General features: G+C 46.6%; 1 protein-coding gene across 5 annotated transcripts in view; it reads right to left on the bottom strand.

Moving 5' to 3' along the window:
- Positions 1–16,216, bottom strand: part of ZBTB7C (zinc finger and BTB domain containing 7C) — a 362,970-nt gene that overhangs the window by 62,749 nt on the left and 284,005 nt on the right. The window contains exon 1 of one of the 5 annotated variants that reach the window (XM_037806040.1): positions 11,199–11,231. The exons of the other annotated variants lie outside the window; for them this stretch is intronic. Within the exon in view, the coding sequence (XP_037661968.1) occupies positions 11,199–11,206 (8 nt within the window). The 5' untranslated portion in view covers positions 11,207–11,231. Of the gene's footprint in view, positions 1–11,198; positions 11,232–16,216 lie in introns of those variants that run through there. 5 annotated transcript variants of the gene reach the window in all.

Here is a 16,216-nt window from a genome sequence, read left to right as displayed (position 1 = left end):
CATACTCGGGGACCCCCTATGAATGTCTGGGCTTTTCAGAGACCCCTCCCTGCCCTAGCCTGGGGCCCTGCTTGTCTCAGCTGCAAGTTCAGCAACTCTGACCCTGGTGGCATCTGCGGGGCCTGGCTCCTGCTCTGGGCCCTTCTCCAGGAGACCACGCTGCTGTCGTGGCCGTGCCTGGGCCATCACAGCTAGAGGTGGCCAGAGGCCAGGCCACTGAGGGATTAGTGCCTGTCCTGGAATTCCCTGGTTACCCCAGGGCAAGGGGCAGACAGTGGTGCTGCCGCTCCCCTCTCCCCCACCGGTTCACTCTGAACATTGCTGCCAGACTCATCTTAGCACACACCTTGGGTCACTCCACTTTCTTGCTCAATCACGTTTGAAAGGTCCCTACCCATGGCATGAAGGACAATTCCTTAACCTGACATTCATTTTGCTCCTAATTGCTTCCTCGGCTTTTCCCCATTTTCCAGATAAGAAAACTGACGGTTGTGCAAATAGTGAGTGGTAGAGCCTGGAGCCAACCCTGAGTCTCCCGGCGCTACTCCCTCTCTGCGTCCCCTGTGCCACAGGCCTGGGTGAGGCCCGCGAGGGAACCACAGGAAAGGGGGCACCTGAATTCTCCAGCCAAGGCAAGAAGTGGGAAAGCTCCAGTGTGCTCAGGAGATGAGGAGGACGCTGGATTTCTTATGAGACGGCAAATCCTCCAAAGCTGAACACAGTGCTACCTCAAAATACGATTTCTGCTGGCTAAGCATGGGGGCACTTATAGCCCCTTCCTCAGGATCTGTGTGCATTCAAAATAGGTCACCTTCCTGCTCTTGTTCCTCTCCTGCTTCTCAGATTTGCTTCAAAGATGATCACATATTTCTTATTTCTTCCCAGATTACTTTTGCCTTCCCCCTCCTCTATTCTTTCTTTTTTATTCTTTTAATGTTACCATTTACTTTTCAAAAGGACCAGAAGCAGCAGGCTTTCATAAATATGTGTGATCACCATTAGCATCGTCATCAAGGTTTTATTCTGGTGTCCAACTTCAATCAAATATTTATTAAACAGCTGCCATGCCTGGGACACAGTAAGGCTAGGGAAGAGAGAAGTGGCTACACTAAAAGCCTAAAGATTTTCTGTGTGCCCTCACTTAGTGTCACAGTCTAACAGAACATATGCCCCTAAAAATAAGCTATTATCCCATATGCCCCAGTTCCCTTGGGCTCCACCAGGTGAATGATAGTGTTAAGTTAGTTCTAAAACAGCTCAAAGGAGGGATGCATTCAAGAAACTGGGACTTCGACTCCCAGGGGTGTAAATCTCCCTGGCAATGCAGAATATGACTCCCGGGGATGAATGTGGACCCGGCATCGTGGGACTGAGAGTATCTTCTTGACCAAAAGGGGGATGCAAAATGAGACGAAATAGTTTCAGTGGCTGAGAGATTGCAAATGGAGTCGAGAGGTCACTCTGGTGGACATTCTTATGCACTATATAGATAACACCTCTTAGGTTTTAATGTAGTGGAATAGCTAGAAGTAAATACCTGAAACTACCAAACTCCAACCCAGCAGTCTGGACTCCTGAAGACGATTATATAATAATGGAGATTACAAGGGGTGACAGTGTGATTGTGAAGACCTTGTGGATCACACCCCCTTTATCTAGTGTATGGATGAGTGGAGGAATGGGGATAAAAACTAAAGGACAAATGGGGTGGGATGGGGGGATGATTTGGGTGTTCTTTTCTCACTTTTATTTTTTATTCTTGTTCTGGTTCTTTCTGATATAAGGAAAATGTTCAGAGAGAGATTGTGGTGATGAACGCATAACTATGTTATCATACTGTGGACAGTGGATTGTATACCATGGATGATTGTATGGTGTGTGGGTGTATTTCAATAAAACTGAATTTAATTAAAAAAAAAAAGAAACTGGGACTTGAAGGATGGACAACATTTAGGAATGGATAAGTGTTAGGCAGAGAAGAGGCTGGGCAGATGTTCTATCAAAAAAAAAAATCATGAACAAAGGAACAAAGAAAATAATACAGGAGATGTATTGGTGTAGCAAGTGGTTCCATTTTGATTGGTGTTATGGATAGAAGGAAATTCTGGGTGTGAACTTGGCAGTGGGCCAGGGTCAAATTAGTAAGCTTCTTGAAAGCCATGCTGAGGCATTTTACCTTAATTTGGTGGGCAATGAGAGCCATGAAAATTTTTGGATGAAAGAGTGAGAGCTGAAACACAACTCACCTGATGGTGGTGGGGACACAATGCTGGGTTTACGATGATTCTGATGAACACTGAAGCAGAGCTTCTCACACTGCACTGTGCACACAGATCACCTGGGGCTCTTACTAAAATGTGGATTCTGACTGGAGAGGTCTGGGGTGGGGCCTGAGATTCCGCATTTCTAATCAGCTTCCAGGGGATTCCAATACTGCTGGTTCAAGGTCCACACATTGAGTAGCAAGGCAATAAAATTTTGATCTAAATCTAAATAGTTCTCCACTATGGGAAGCTTTTTAAAAAATGCTTACACCTAGCCCCTAGTCTAGCCGGATTAATTTGACTCTCTTAGGGTGGGGCCAGGCCTGTAGTTTTAAAACCTCCCCAGCTGAGTCTAATGAGCAGCCAGAGTCGCCATGCGCTATCCCGTAACCCTAAGAGGAGCATCCAATCTTCCCAAGGCTGTCAAGGATAGTGGCATAATTCAGAATGGGCACAGGCCATGCGATTGTAGCCAGCGACCAAGGGAGAGAGGTGAGCAGCCCTAAGCCCCTCCTGTTCTTGGCCAATAGCTGGCACTCAGGAAGGTTCACATGGGGTGGGACCCCAGCCCAGAGAGTAACAGGAAAACACCCATGTCCAGAGATAGCATGTGCTTTTTCCTATGAGCCTCCACATCTTCTCACACTATAAAATGGAAGGCAAGAAGGCAGCATGCTCCTGGCCAGCGTCTGGGCCACCCCTGGGTACTGACGTGTGAACCAGAAGTGCCCAGGATGGGTGGGGGTGGGGGACAAAACAGGCCACCAGCAACCCCACCTGCTTGTCTGGCTGGGAACCAGGGGCAGCCTTCTCTTTGGTGTTTGGCGACTCCGTCTAATCCTGGGATTTGAATCTCTCTCAAAGGGAATTCTTGCCCAGGGAGTTAAAAGTCATTTGCAATGACTCCTTCAGAGTTCTAGGTGCAATTCTGCCCCTACCAGAACAATCCCTGTCCCCAGATGAGTAATGCTGAACTGGTCTTTTAGACAAGGAAGGCATGAGCCAAGTTCTCTTTTGCTAATTCTCTCTCCTGAAGCCCCTCGCTGGGCTGAGCGTGCTCAGTGGGGGCATCAAGGAAGAGAAAAGAGAGCAGAGGATGGCAGACGAGTGATGGGGATGAGGGTGAGGGGAGAGGCTGAGAATATGCATGCTTGTGTCTCCACCCAGGCCTATCTTTCCAGCCTTCCTCCCGAATCCTTCCCTTCCATAAGGCTGGTGGCCGGCCAGCCCACCTGGCTGCAGGTTGGGTATCTCCCACTCCCTTCCTGTGCTCGGTCATCCCAGACCCGACACAGATATGCTTTCCTCACATCTCGGCTCCTCTGATTCGGACCCACCCACCTTCCAGCCCCAGCAGCTGCCCCAAGCCCTTGGATGACTCCAGCCCACAGTGCTCTTCCCTCTGATCTCCTGCAGCCTCTTCCGTCCGGAGCAGCGCTGTCCGACAGAGATACATGGCAATGCACATATGCAATTTTAAATTGTCTAGTAGCCGTATTTAAAAAGTAAACAGAAATGGGTGATATTAATTTTAATGACATTTTAACACAACATATCCCAGACACTTTAATTTCAACATGTAATCAATATTAAGATGTTGCATTCTTTTTCTTTTCTTTTCTTTCCTTTTTTTTTTTTTTTGTACTGTCTTTGAAACCTGATGTATATTTTAAACTCAAGGCACATCTCCATTTGGAGAAGCCACATTTCAAGGGCTCAAAGCCATAGGCAGCTCATGGCCACTGTATTGGACTGTAAGCACTTGGAGGGCAGGATCATTAACTGCAGCTCTCTGACACAGTTGGCATTAGAGCTGCAGGAGATCTTGGGTCTAGAGCCTGCTCTGCAGGTGAAGAATCAGCCTCAGCCAGCAAGGGGGAGTGACCTGGTCTAGATCACACGGTGATGAAACAGTCTAGCCAGGGCGGGTTCTGATCTTCTCAAAAGACCCTAAGGGTCTTTTCTGGGTGCTGTGTCTCCTCAGACTGTGTAGTCTCCTCTGTGCAGGAAGATAGTGCCTTCCTCGCCCATTGTAAGTCCCTGAAAAGATGCTGAAGGATCAGTGCCCAGCGATACCTTCAGAGGCTACTCAGCGGCCTCTGTTTATCCCTCTTGACAGAATCCAGTGCTCTGAGCACTCACACTCAGGCCAGTGCCTCCCTCCACTCCCCGACTCCTCCAGCCCTGGGTCAACCGGGGAGAGAGAAGGGCTCAGGAGGAAGGAACTTTGGCAAACGAGCAGGGTGTGGATGTGGCCTGTTAATTATCATACAATTCCCAGCAACAGAAGTCATCCTAGGAATCATTAATGCACTGATATTGAAATATTGAGGGAACCATCCACACAATCAGCCCCCAAATGCTTGTTCCTCTATGGTGGATCCATACCTCCAGCCATGGAGCCCTAGCTGAAATTATAGGAACACCATCTTCACTTACTTCACTCCTTGGGCTAATCACACTCTGCATCCCTCTGGAAAATACTGACAAGCATCCACCATACTCCGAACACTGGACACTAATAGGCCCCTCTCTGGTATACCTGGACACTTTTGCACGCATCAGCTGAGCTGCGTGCCTAGCAGGGAGCAGTAGTGCTGTGCCCAGACCTATTTAAACTAGTTCCACTTGTTATTCGTATTTCATGATTTCATTAACTGTAATGTAAACTGATGAAATAGAAGCACAAAAAGAAAGCTGAAGTTTTCACTGAAAACTAAGTTGGTCGACTCAAGAAAGTTAATCACTAAAAATGCTGTTGAATTGGGTATGGATGAGACAATAATATATTGGAATGCAGACTATAAATCTAGAAGGATTTTAAAATCAAACATGCTTTGCATGTGTCTTTAAGTTCTTATATCATTTAATAAATCCATTCTAGGAACCATAGAAGTTGCCATCTGGGGATGGTTTATGCAAGAAAACAATGGGAAACACCAACCTCTTGACCCATATGCAAATCAAAGGCCTTGACCCTCTCAAAAGAATGGTGAAGAGATGTACATTTTTATATTCTGAATTAAAATAAGATATTTAAGGTGTTCATGTACTTTTGGTTTCTGATCTTGGCTTAAATTGATTTTTTGATTAACTAATTAACTATGAGTTCTGATCAAGCAGATAAAGGTTGACCGGGTCAAGTTCCAGCCGGGCCTTGCTCACTAAGGGAAAGCCTGTGATGTACCTGGTCTCCACTGAACACTGAGGTTGGAGGTATACAGGGGTTTTGCATTTTAACAGGGGTCTTGTATTGGTCAGGGTCCAGTGGGGACCAGATAATTTCAATGAGAATTTAATGTGGGGAATTCATATGAGGTAACTCATGATTAACAGCAGTGGGAAGCTGCTAGCACCCTTAAGGCTGGAGGACACAGGGAGGAGATGGTGTTAAGAGAGCTCTGAAGCTGGGGCTTTCCCACCAGTGCCAGAACCACGGTGGGTTGTGCCTAGGGGGGGGTGCTGGAGCCACAGTCATGGTGGAGATGCCCCCTGATTCTGGGGTGAGGGTACCTGGTTCCTCCCTTCCTCCCTCCTGCCAGTGCCTCCCCTTGGCCAAACCTAGCCCAAAGCCCATTGGCAGGGAGCTTGGCAATGCAGCTGGCAGGATCAGTCCCGGCATATAGAGCAGAGCGGGAGAGACACACATCTAAGGGCAAACAGGCCCAGACCTCCTGAAGTCCAAAACGCCTCCACTGATTGATTCAGAAAGTGGGAATTTAAGACACATTTAAGGCAGATCAAGGAACAGTGGACATTTGGAGGCCAGAGAGCAAGGACAGGGCCACCCGTCTGGAGTCCTGCAGTTAGTTGTGCTACATAAGTGACTGCCCATTCTAAGGCTGGCCTTAGGGTAGCTTTGAGAGAAAACAGGGGCAGAGATTCATCTGGATGTAAACATACGAGTTTACAGAGGAAGGGTGATGAACTGCCCAGGGGAGTCAGAAGAATCTTCATTAGGAGGCGATGGTGGGCTGTGCCGCAGAGCTCCATAAGCTTCTTGTTTATTACAGCAAAAATCCAGAGGATGGTTAATTTAAAGGGCCATTGTGCTCTATTCTGGCTACTGCCCAGCTGCTGTCCCGAAGTCAGATGCTCTGGATCTGATGGACATGTGGTCATGGCTGGCTGCTTAATGATGATTTCATCAGGCCCCTCTCATTTTCCCCTTTATGTGCCGCCATTTTGGTGACTGCCAAGATTAGGCACTTAATGTCTGAGGTGGTGGCATGTCATAGTTGCAGCATTTGACTAGTGCTTAAGAGAGCTTGATTCTGGCCACCACCAGCTGTGTGTCTTGGGGCAAGTCACTCCACCCCTCTGGGCCTCAAGGTCCTTGTCTGTAAAATGAAGGAGCTGAACTGGCATGACACATTTCAGGGTTGTCACCCTGAACATCAGTTTTCACATAGGCTTTTAAGTAGAGGTGAAGAAGGAAAGGGAGACTAGGTAGAAGGTAGATTTGAGCCCAGGCAGACTTTGGAAGTGGTTTTTAAAAAAAAAAAAATCCCTGAGTTGCAATTTTTCCCCCTTATTGTATGCTTTTTCCCCTAAAAGTGGAATTCTGAGAAATAAATCCTAGTTAACTGAGAGTTCTGGTTACTTGGGATGCACTTAATAAAGATTTTACTGCATTTTTAATTGCAGTGAATTATACAGTGGTTTGCATATGCAGTTACTTCTTAAGTGACTGCTGTTCCCCGACCTCATATCTGTTTCATTAAAATTGAACACTTTGAAATGAAAAAGGGAGCATGAAGCAGAATGGTTCCACCTGGATACAGCTCTGGAGAAACAGCAGTCAAGGTGATGAAAAGCAGCATCCAACCATGCCCATACTTCAGCTGCCCTGCCTGAGAGGCAGTAATTGTATTTTCAACAACACTTCATGGTGCTTTTCAACCTGGCCAGGCATTTCTAGGTTATTCTTCTCAGTCTGAGGCAGGTGAATTTGGTGCAAAAATCTCCCCCAATTCTAGTAGCAACCATAATTTGGCTTTGGCTGGCTAAGCAATGTAACAGATTTTCTCAATACTCCCAAAACGCTGTGCATCAGAATGCAGGCACATTTTTAGATCTGGAGAAAATAAGGAGCCCTTGAATTTCCAAGGCCACGTTGAGGCAGTTCCATGGTGAGCAGTGTTGTTGCCATTTTATAAAGAGGTGGGGAAGAAATCTGCAAAAGCCAAGTCATTTATAGACCAGCATTCTCCTTACAAGCCAGAGAGGCCAAGCTGCCTGTGCCAGCAGAGATGCCCAGTAAGTGACTATTGAAGGAAGGAATGCATGAATGACTGGGTCCCACTGAGGTTTCTTCCTGCAGCCCACAGCTGAGGGACAGATGGCTGTCTCCTACCCTTGCTTCTCCCTGAGTAGCCGGATGGGGAAAAGCCAATGGATTGCGAGCTGACAAACAGCTGGTAACCTCTTATGCAGAACCCAGCGATGTACGGAAAGCCATGTTTCAATCAGACAGAGCAGGCCGCAATCAAGACAGCTTGCAGCAGTTACCCAGCATCTCCTAATACTGCCCTTTCCCTGGAGACTTCTGTCACTGTCCTACAGCACCTGCAGTTCCGTCTTTATTGGAGGCAAGGGTCTGGATTCCATGAATGCCTTCCCATTCCTTTTAATGGACGTTTCCTTTAGTTCAGGAAGGTAAACAAGGTTGCATTCTTTAAAAGGAAAGAGTAAAAGAAGAAAGTGCCAGTTGTGGATGATTGATTGGAAAAGAAAATATACAGGAGGCATTTTGGTTTTTGAAGAGAGTGTGTGAGAGAAAGCGAGAGAAATTGAATCACATGCATGGTCTTTTGAAGACAGGTCCCAAGCTGAGCTGTAACTTATGTGAATGCTCTGAAAGTCTAAGGGCATGATTCTCTCACTGCAAATGCACTGCATGGGCAGGCTGCTTAGAGAGAAAGGAAATGGGCTCCCAGTGACATCAGGGCGGCCACAGATTGCTTCCTGTGCTCCAGCATGACTTTCTCCTTTTCTTTTTTTTTCTTTTAAAATAATTATCAGGATGGATGTGACAGTGTTTGACAGGAGGATGACACTGAGGGAGGGCAGGGGGCTGGGCAGCGGGCAGAGGCACTGGGCCATCTGCTGTGCTCAACGCCACTGCTCAGGAGTCGAAGGGCCTTGCTCTTCATGAGGGGAGGGGTCAGTGGGGAAGGGAGAGTTAACAAGATGCCTTCACCTGAAGTTGAAAGTCTCAATCTGGATATGATCATGGATCTTACGACTAAACGTTGACCCATCCTGTGTGGAATTTGAGAGGAAGAGGTGAGCAGAGGGCAAGGAGGTGCGATGAACCAACTAAAGTCAACGAGCATGCCCCCGTGAATTTCTTTTCAGAAGTTACCAAAGTCTGTCTTGGGTCTAAGTCTCTTTCCCCTATTAGACTGCAAGTCTCTGAAGGAAGTCTGAGTTTTCTTTATGTCACCATAGTGACAATGCTCACTATGGTCACCACTACTACTGCTACCTCTGAGTGGCCAGCAAATGCACACAAGAGAAAGAATCTTCTTTTAGGGGGTCTGTCCAGCCCTTGACGACCCTCTTGCCCTGAAACCTGGCTCATCTCTCCCCAAATGGTAGTCCTCCTTATTCAGGAGTACTGCCCACTGACAATAGTTGATGGGCTCAAAGGGATAATGACTTAAGCCAGGCTAACCCAGACTTCCTCTACCTGTGGCTAGACTTGACGGCCATATAAATAAGGATCTTGTAGGACCATTTTCCATCACCAGCATGGGAAGTCAGAGAGGGCTGATCTGCAGAGAGGAAAGGATTGAGCAGGTGTCTAAAGAGAAGCTAAGATGAGAAGCACAGGTGACCCCAGAAAGATAGAACACCGTGGGAATAAATTGCTTTGGTTGCAGTTGGCTTTTCTGGTTCTAGTTGCTCATAATGTCTGGCTGTAATGTATTTCCTGATTTTAAGACCCATGCCACACCTCCATATCCTTATGATAAATATTTTCAGTTTAGGCTAGTGTGAGTTGGTTTTCTTTACTTGCAGCCAAAGTGTCCTAACTAATACAATATGCATGTCACCTTTCTGCCTCCCTCAGCAGGCATCACTAATCAATCACAGCAGTCTTCCTGCTAAGCCTCAGAATCCTCCTGGCAGCCACAACCAATTGAACCAAATTAGTAGACAAGAAAAACAAACAAACCAACAAACCAACTGACCCACCCAAAGTCCACAATGGGCTTTAGTACACAAGAGTACAATAGGAAACCATGGAGGGAGTGATTCATTCTACTGGGCCTTCTGAGCATAGTCTTGAACACCAGAGGGGATTCCCCCAGGCCGACATGGGCAGGATGTCTGTCAGGTGTAAGGGACCAGGGAGCAGCCTTCCTGGGTCAAGTCTCTGTATGGCGGATGGACCCAAAACTCATCTCAGTGTCTTCCTGATGGCGTCTTATCAGGCTGACTCTGGGTCTCAGAAAACCTTTTTTATTACTGTTGTTGTTTTGGAGGCTCTAGAAGGATCCACTTTTAAAAGGACACCAACCAGAGCCAAAAGTTGGCTTTGGCTGGAGCTGGGATGCTTATTCTTCCTTCCACTGCTCCCAGCTCCCAGTGGGGCTTGGGGAAGAATCAAATGACCCACAGGGTCTTGGTTTCCAGGCCTGGTTTTGTCACCAGCACCCTCTCCAGTGAACGTTATTGTGCTTTGGCCTCCCAGTATCCATTCCACCTTTTTAAGCTACGGCTCCTGATTTCTTTTTGTGGCTCCCTGGCTCCTGCCCTGGTCCATGTGGTATGGGAAAGATTCCATATCTGGTTTCAGGGGTGAAGCACGTGACTAGGCACATACAATCATGAGTTCCATTCTCTGGCTATAGGACTTGTTCATGGCTGCACATGTGACAAGATAGCCAATCAAGCTCTGTCAGAGTTAATCCTAAAGCTTAGTCTTAAGCAACCAACAAGGTGTTATCTTTTTCTTACTGGACTTAAACTTGAGAGGCTGTGAGGCTGCTCCTGCTGCTGCATCTTGCTGTGCTACAGATCTGAGAATGAAGCCAATCCAAGTGGAAAGCAGAGCCAGGAGACAAACCTGAGTCCTGAGTTCACTGAGGCTATTTACAGCTGTATCCAAAGCTAACCTTCCCCATGGATCACTGAATTACATAAACTAATATAAATTCTGTTTTGCCTAAGCCAGTTTGAGTTGGGTTTTCTCTCAAAAAGCCCTAAATACTACATTCTGCCTCAGTTTACCTCATCAATAAAATGGGATTAACAAAAGTTGTCCTTTGCATAGTACTGTTGCCATGAATAACTGAAGCTCTATAAAATGATTTGTGAATTATTAAGCACATCCTAGTGGTAAATAACACCACTCCCATAAGTGGTTTTAGGAAGTGGCACAGAGTGTTCTCCAAACAAAAGTAAACGTGAAGTACATTGTTTTATCTTTCTCACAAATTCTCCTAGTGAAATGCTTGGCACAGAATAGACACTCACTAAATAATGGCCAAGTGTTGCGAGAACACACATCCAATGCCTTTACACTGACGATGCTGGCTTCTCCCTCCTGAGGGAAGCCAGCTGGGGGGGAAGGGGTCTTGTCCTGCCGGCAGCATTTAAGGGGACGTCCACCCACGCTCACTTTGGCTCTAGATGAAAATCTGCAACCACCCAGCCCCACCCCCACCCCCTCAACACACACGTACACCTTTGAAAAACTCCAGGCCCACCTGCTCTCCCAGGGGCTGTGGAGAGATTGCAGGGAGACAGATCCAGCTGAGGGACTGGCAAATATGATTGTTAGGTGTGATTCCTGAAAATGAACTGGCAGGATGTGGCCCCCTCCGACCCTTTGTGCAGCCCAGGGTGGGGTTCAAGGGGTTGGCAGCCCCGGCTGGTTCTGGGTACTGGTCAGCCCCCCTGAGAAGGAGCTCCGGTTCTCACCTGTCCATTCCCAGCCACAGGGCAGGAAGAAGCGTTCCCGAAACGGACTCCATTGTCCAAATATCATTCATCACTTAAGACAGGCCTCATAAAAGGCTGAAAGTGCCCCCTCCAGCTGCCTTTCTGAATACAGCTCACTCTGAAATTATTTGTGCTCCTTTAACCTGCTGAGCTGTCACCCCTCACCGAGCTGCCCCTCCTCTCCCTCCACCAGCACCCCCTGTCAGCCCGCAATTCAGCTGGAGGGAGTTGGCTGCATCTCCCAGGTTTTTCTCCTCGAGCCGCTCCCTTTTCCACTTTTCCTCTAACATCAGCAGATTAGAGTTGGAAATAATTTACAGGGAAGTAGGTGATTCTACAGTTCAGCCTGCGTGCTTGACAATTAACTAAATAAACTGCTTGGGGTCACTTGGAGTAACAATTCACAGACTTCTCTGTGACAGGCAAAAGCTAAACCCCACAGCGTGAGGGGGGACCCCCCCAGCCCCCCGCCCCGTGAGGAGGAGGCTGGTCTGCAGGAGGGAAATTCTAGGCATCTTATTATTCACCCGCTCCCTTCCCAGTTCTGACCTTAAGAGTACTCTTAACCTTCCTCCTCCAGCTTGCTAATGGGGAAATAAATCTTGGGCGAGTATCTTAAATTCTTTTTTATCACAGACTGTATCACTGAGATAATAAGACCAGCCTTCAGAGTAACCATTAAGCCACAGAAGGTGTGGTCATCATTTATGATTTTTTTAGCCTTAATTGCTAGACAGACACTTTAAGTGGGAAGTCTGTCTAATGAGCCCAGTCATTAAAACATCAAAAACTGTTATCTGGGGTTTCTATTTTAGTTAGACATTACATTATTTTAATAAGGGGGCCACATTTCTTGTCGCAGGATTTGGTGATGGAGGCTGAAGCAACCCCCTGGGGGATCGGGGAGGGGAGACTGTCTTGCCTTTGGAAAACAAGGTCGCAAATCAAGCCTGAGCCCCCAGAACAAACCGGATGCAGTGGAGAACACGGGGAACCTGAGCAGCAGGAGGAGGGCCCTACTGTGGGGGCCTGGAGCCGCTGTCACAGCCCAGGGCAGGGCAGGGCCGGGAATTCTGGCCCCCTTCTGCATCGGTGTGGAGCTCTGCGATCTGTTGCCCTCCTTTGTGCACATTGTCCTCCCCTCTTGGGCTCGGCCTTGCATTGGGGAAAGAGCCATCCTTCAGCTCCAGCCCACCCCTGGCCCCCTGCCAACTCCCCTCACCTTCTGAGCCCATCTTCCTTTCTCCTTCCTCTGGTCCCAGAGCTGAGAATGTCTGTGTAGATCTTGGCATGCTCAGATTTAACACAATCTGAGATTGACAACTGACAATCATTGTTTGCTATTTCTTATTGGTCTAGATTAGTACGGTCCAAGAGAAATAGAATGTGAATCATAAATGTGAGCCACATATGTCCTTTTAAATTTTCTAGTAGCCAATTAAAAATAGCAAAAAGAACTAGGTCAACTTAATTTTGACAATATATTTTATTTAACCCAATATAACCAAAATATTATAACTTCAACATGTAATCAATATTTTAACAGTGATTGGTGAGATATTTTACATTCTTTTTTTCATATGAAGTCTCACACATATAGCACATCTCAATTGAGACTGGCTACACTTCAAGTGCTTAATAACCACATGTGACTAGTGGGACCAAACTGGACAGCGCAGTTTTAGGCTTTGATTTTCCAAGTAGCTAACCCTTACTGGGCACTTACTCTGTGCCAAGTACTGCTCTAAGCAGTTTGAATATTAATTTACTTAATACTGGCAACAACCTCATGAATGAGCTACTATTATTATCCCCATTTTACAGACGAGGAAACTGAGACAGAGAGCAGTTAAGTGATGTGTTGAAGTCACAGAGCTTGGAAGTGCCTACAACCCAGGCTGGGGCACATTGTGGATATGGGGTTCAGGATATATTTGCTGCTGAACCACCCAGCCTCTTGCCCATTCTAAATTTGGCTGAGCTCTATATGACCTGGGAAATGTGCTGACAAATCCCCCACCAAACCATCCATCTGGGGGCAGCTGGTTCTCCACCCCCCACCTCCCTGGGTGACTAACATTCCTGGCCATGGAAGCCCCTGAGAGCCCCCTGTCTGGGCACAGGTTTAATTCCAGGAGATCCTCCTCAAATCAGAAGCCTGACAATGAGTGGTTTTATTTTGAAAAAAGAAAAAAATCAAGCAGTTAGCCTTACACACACACACACACACACACACACATACAACTTCTGACACTGATAAAGATCATCCCCAAATACACTGTCAAACACTGGGAGAGCAAAAGGAAACTGGAATGGCAGTTATTGTTGCCTCATCATCCAAATGATCTGCATTATCAGAAAAGGCACAAGGTACTCCAGCCTGGCAGCTGCTGGAGTTTGCTATTGACTGAAAGGATTAACTAACTAGTCTTCTTCGAGAAAGTAGGCAGGGCTTGATCAACTACGAAAGAGTAATCCATGGTAACTGTTACCTCTCAGATACAAGCCAGAATTGCTTATCAAAACCAGGAAAAGACAAGGAGGCTGACTTAAGTGGACAGCTTGGCATCAAAGGGGAGCAAGGTCTCACAGAGGATGAAGGCAGGAAGGAGAAAAGTTGAGGGCCCATGGCTACACTGCATTTATCTCAGCTGGGAACTGTCAGCCACCCTCCCTAGGTTGGTGTAGAACATATTTAGAGGTGGCATGTGGAGAAGAGACAGCAGCGTTTCAAAAAGGCGGCCATAATTCACAATAATTCATAGCACCATTGTTTGGTTTAAAATGTTATCAGAATCCAATCTGATTAAATTTATAAAGAGAGGTAGGAAAGGCAAATATAAAACAGGGAAGACCTGGTTTTATGTAAACACAGTAGAAAAAGATATGGGTGTCCTAGTGGATCACAGGCCAGCCCAAGATTTACAAAGGTCAGAGAAGCACATGCCCAGAAAGAGAAATGAGAAGACATTCTCTGGGCATGGTCATAATAGTGTTCCCACCAGGAATACAAAGACTTAGAGAAAAGTGACAAAGACAACATTGGCAACCAAGGACTCTGGCAAAGATGAAAATATCATAGATCGCTGAGTTAAGAGAAGAGAAAGCAGAAGGATAAGTTGCTGTTGGCCTGCCGGGATTCAGAGCATGCTGGCTGAGAGCAGCAGGAGATCTCAGCCCAGAAGGGAGTCACGCAGACACGGGTTTGAACCAGCTCAAGCAAGTTCCTTGTTGCACTGTCTCTGGCAAATTCTTTACCTTTCACAGCACTGCTTCCTTCTAAGGCAAATTGGTAAAAATATGTGTAAGGCTGAATTACCATAAGACCGAGCAATTCCACTCCCAAGTTTACGCCCAAGAGAAATAAAACATATGCCCACACAAAAACCTGTATGCGAATGTTTATGGTAGCATTATTCATAAAAGCCCAAAACGAAAACAACCTAAATGTCCATCAGCTGATGAACGGATAAATAAAATTGGTATAATCATACAATGGAATATTATTTGTCAATAAAAAAGAATGAAGTACTGATAGATACTACAACATGGAAGAAACCTTGAAAACATTATGCTAAGTGAAAGAAGCCAGTCACAAAGGACCACACAGTGTATGATTCCATTTATATGAAATGTCCTAAACAGGAAAATTCATAAAGATAGAAAGTAGATTAGTGGTTGATGGGAGCTGCAGGGATTTGGGGGAAATGGGGAGTGATAGTTAATGAATATGGGGTTTCTTTTAGAGTGATGAAAATGTTCTCAAATGGATTGTGGGGGTGGTTGCATGACTGTGAATATACTAGAAACAACCGAATGGAATTGTATATTTTTATTGGGTGAATTGTATGGTATGTGAATTATATCACAATAAAGCTAAAATACATATAATCCAGCTAGTACCTGGCATATAGCAGGCATATAGAAAGTACTTGGTAATCGTTAGTAGTAATGGAAGACACTGTTGGTCTTATTATTATTTTCTATGCGGATACAAGAAAAACAAACAGCTTGGGGACCTAAATGCCCTCCTAAGTCAGTCTCTTCCAATAGGCAGCAAGCTTCAGGTTTCCATGGGTAGTCCATTCCCCAAGCAGGACATGGAGGGATACACAATAGGAAGTCGACCCAGTCAGGTGTGGGTGTGCTGTGCAATGCCCGGGAACACCTGCAGTGCCTCCCAGGCCCCAGGCGGGCAAGCCCTGAAGCGAGAAGAGCCGACAACCGGCTGTCTAAGGATAATTCGGCACTAACCTCTGCTAAAGCCAAACTCCCATAGTGCTTACCATGGCTGGAATCACACTGATAAACATCCCTACAGCTCTGTAGAGGTGGGCTGCAAGAGGACAGCTCGCTCCCCTAGGGCAAAACTGTGCCCAGAGTGTTTGCAAAGGCTACGACGTGTCCCCACCCCCTTCATTTCCGTCCCCTCCTCAGAAGACAAGCCCTTCCTTCAGACTCCAGTTCTGCTGACACGGGAAGAGTCTGGAATGGGATTTGGGATATGAGCAATCTTGGTTCCAGTGCCCACTGCAGATCTTTAAATAAAAAAAGTGATTCCAGGCCCACCAGAAGGCAGAGCTGAGTGCTGTTCATTGCTGTGACCCCATATGTGGTGCCTCCTACAGTTTGAACTGAATCAGGATAAAATAAAGCCAGGAGCTTGGCAAAGAGTCTCAATGTTTCTTAACAAAGGCACTGTGGGGGCCCAGGGCCCAGGCCCCCCTCCACCATAGTGAAAGTGAGTTACTGCATGGAGCTGCTTACTTGACCGGGACAGATGTTCAAGGTCATCAGACCTCCCCAGGGAGGAAAGAATGTACAAACAGTATCATAAACAAAGCATTAGAACTCCCCTCCCCTGATCACTGTCGATAACAAATCTCCCCACTCCTGGGTCAGAAGACCCTGCCAAAACTGTTCTCACACCCTATGGCATGTCTTTGTCCTAAACCCTTATAAACCGCCCTGCTGTGCATCCTCCGCTCTTTGCGGAG

The sequence above is a fragment of the Choloepus didactylus genome, chromosome 16 (assembly GCF_015220235.1).
Source record: "Choloepus didactylus isolate mChoDid1 chromosome 16, mChoDid1.pri, whole genome shotgun sequence".
NCBI lineage: Eukaryota > Metazoa > Chordata > Mammalia > Pilosa > Megalonychidae > Choloepus > Choloepus didactylus.
The sequence above is the reverse complement of the archived record's forward strand: the minus strand, read 5'-3'. Positions and strand labels throughout refer to the sequence as shown.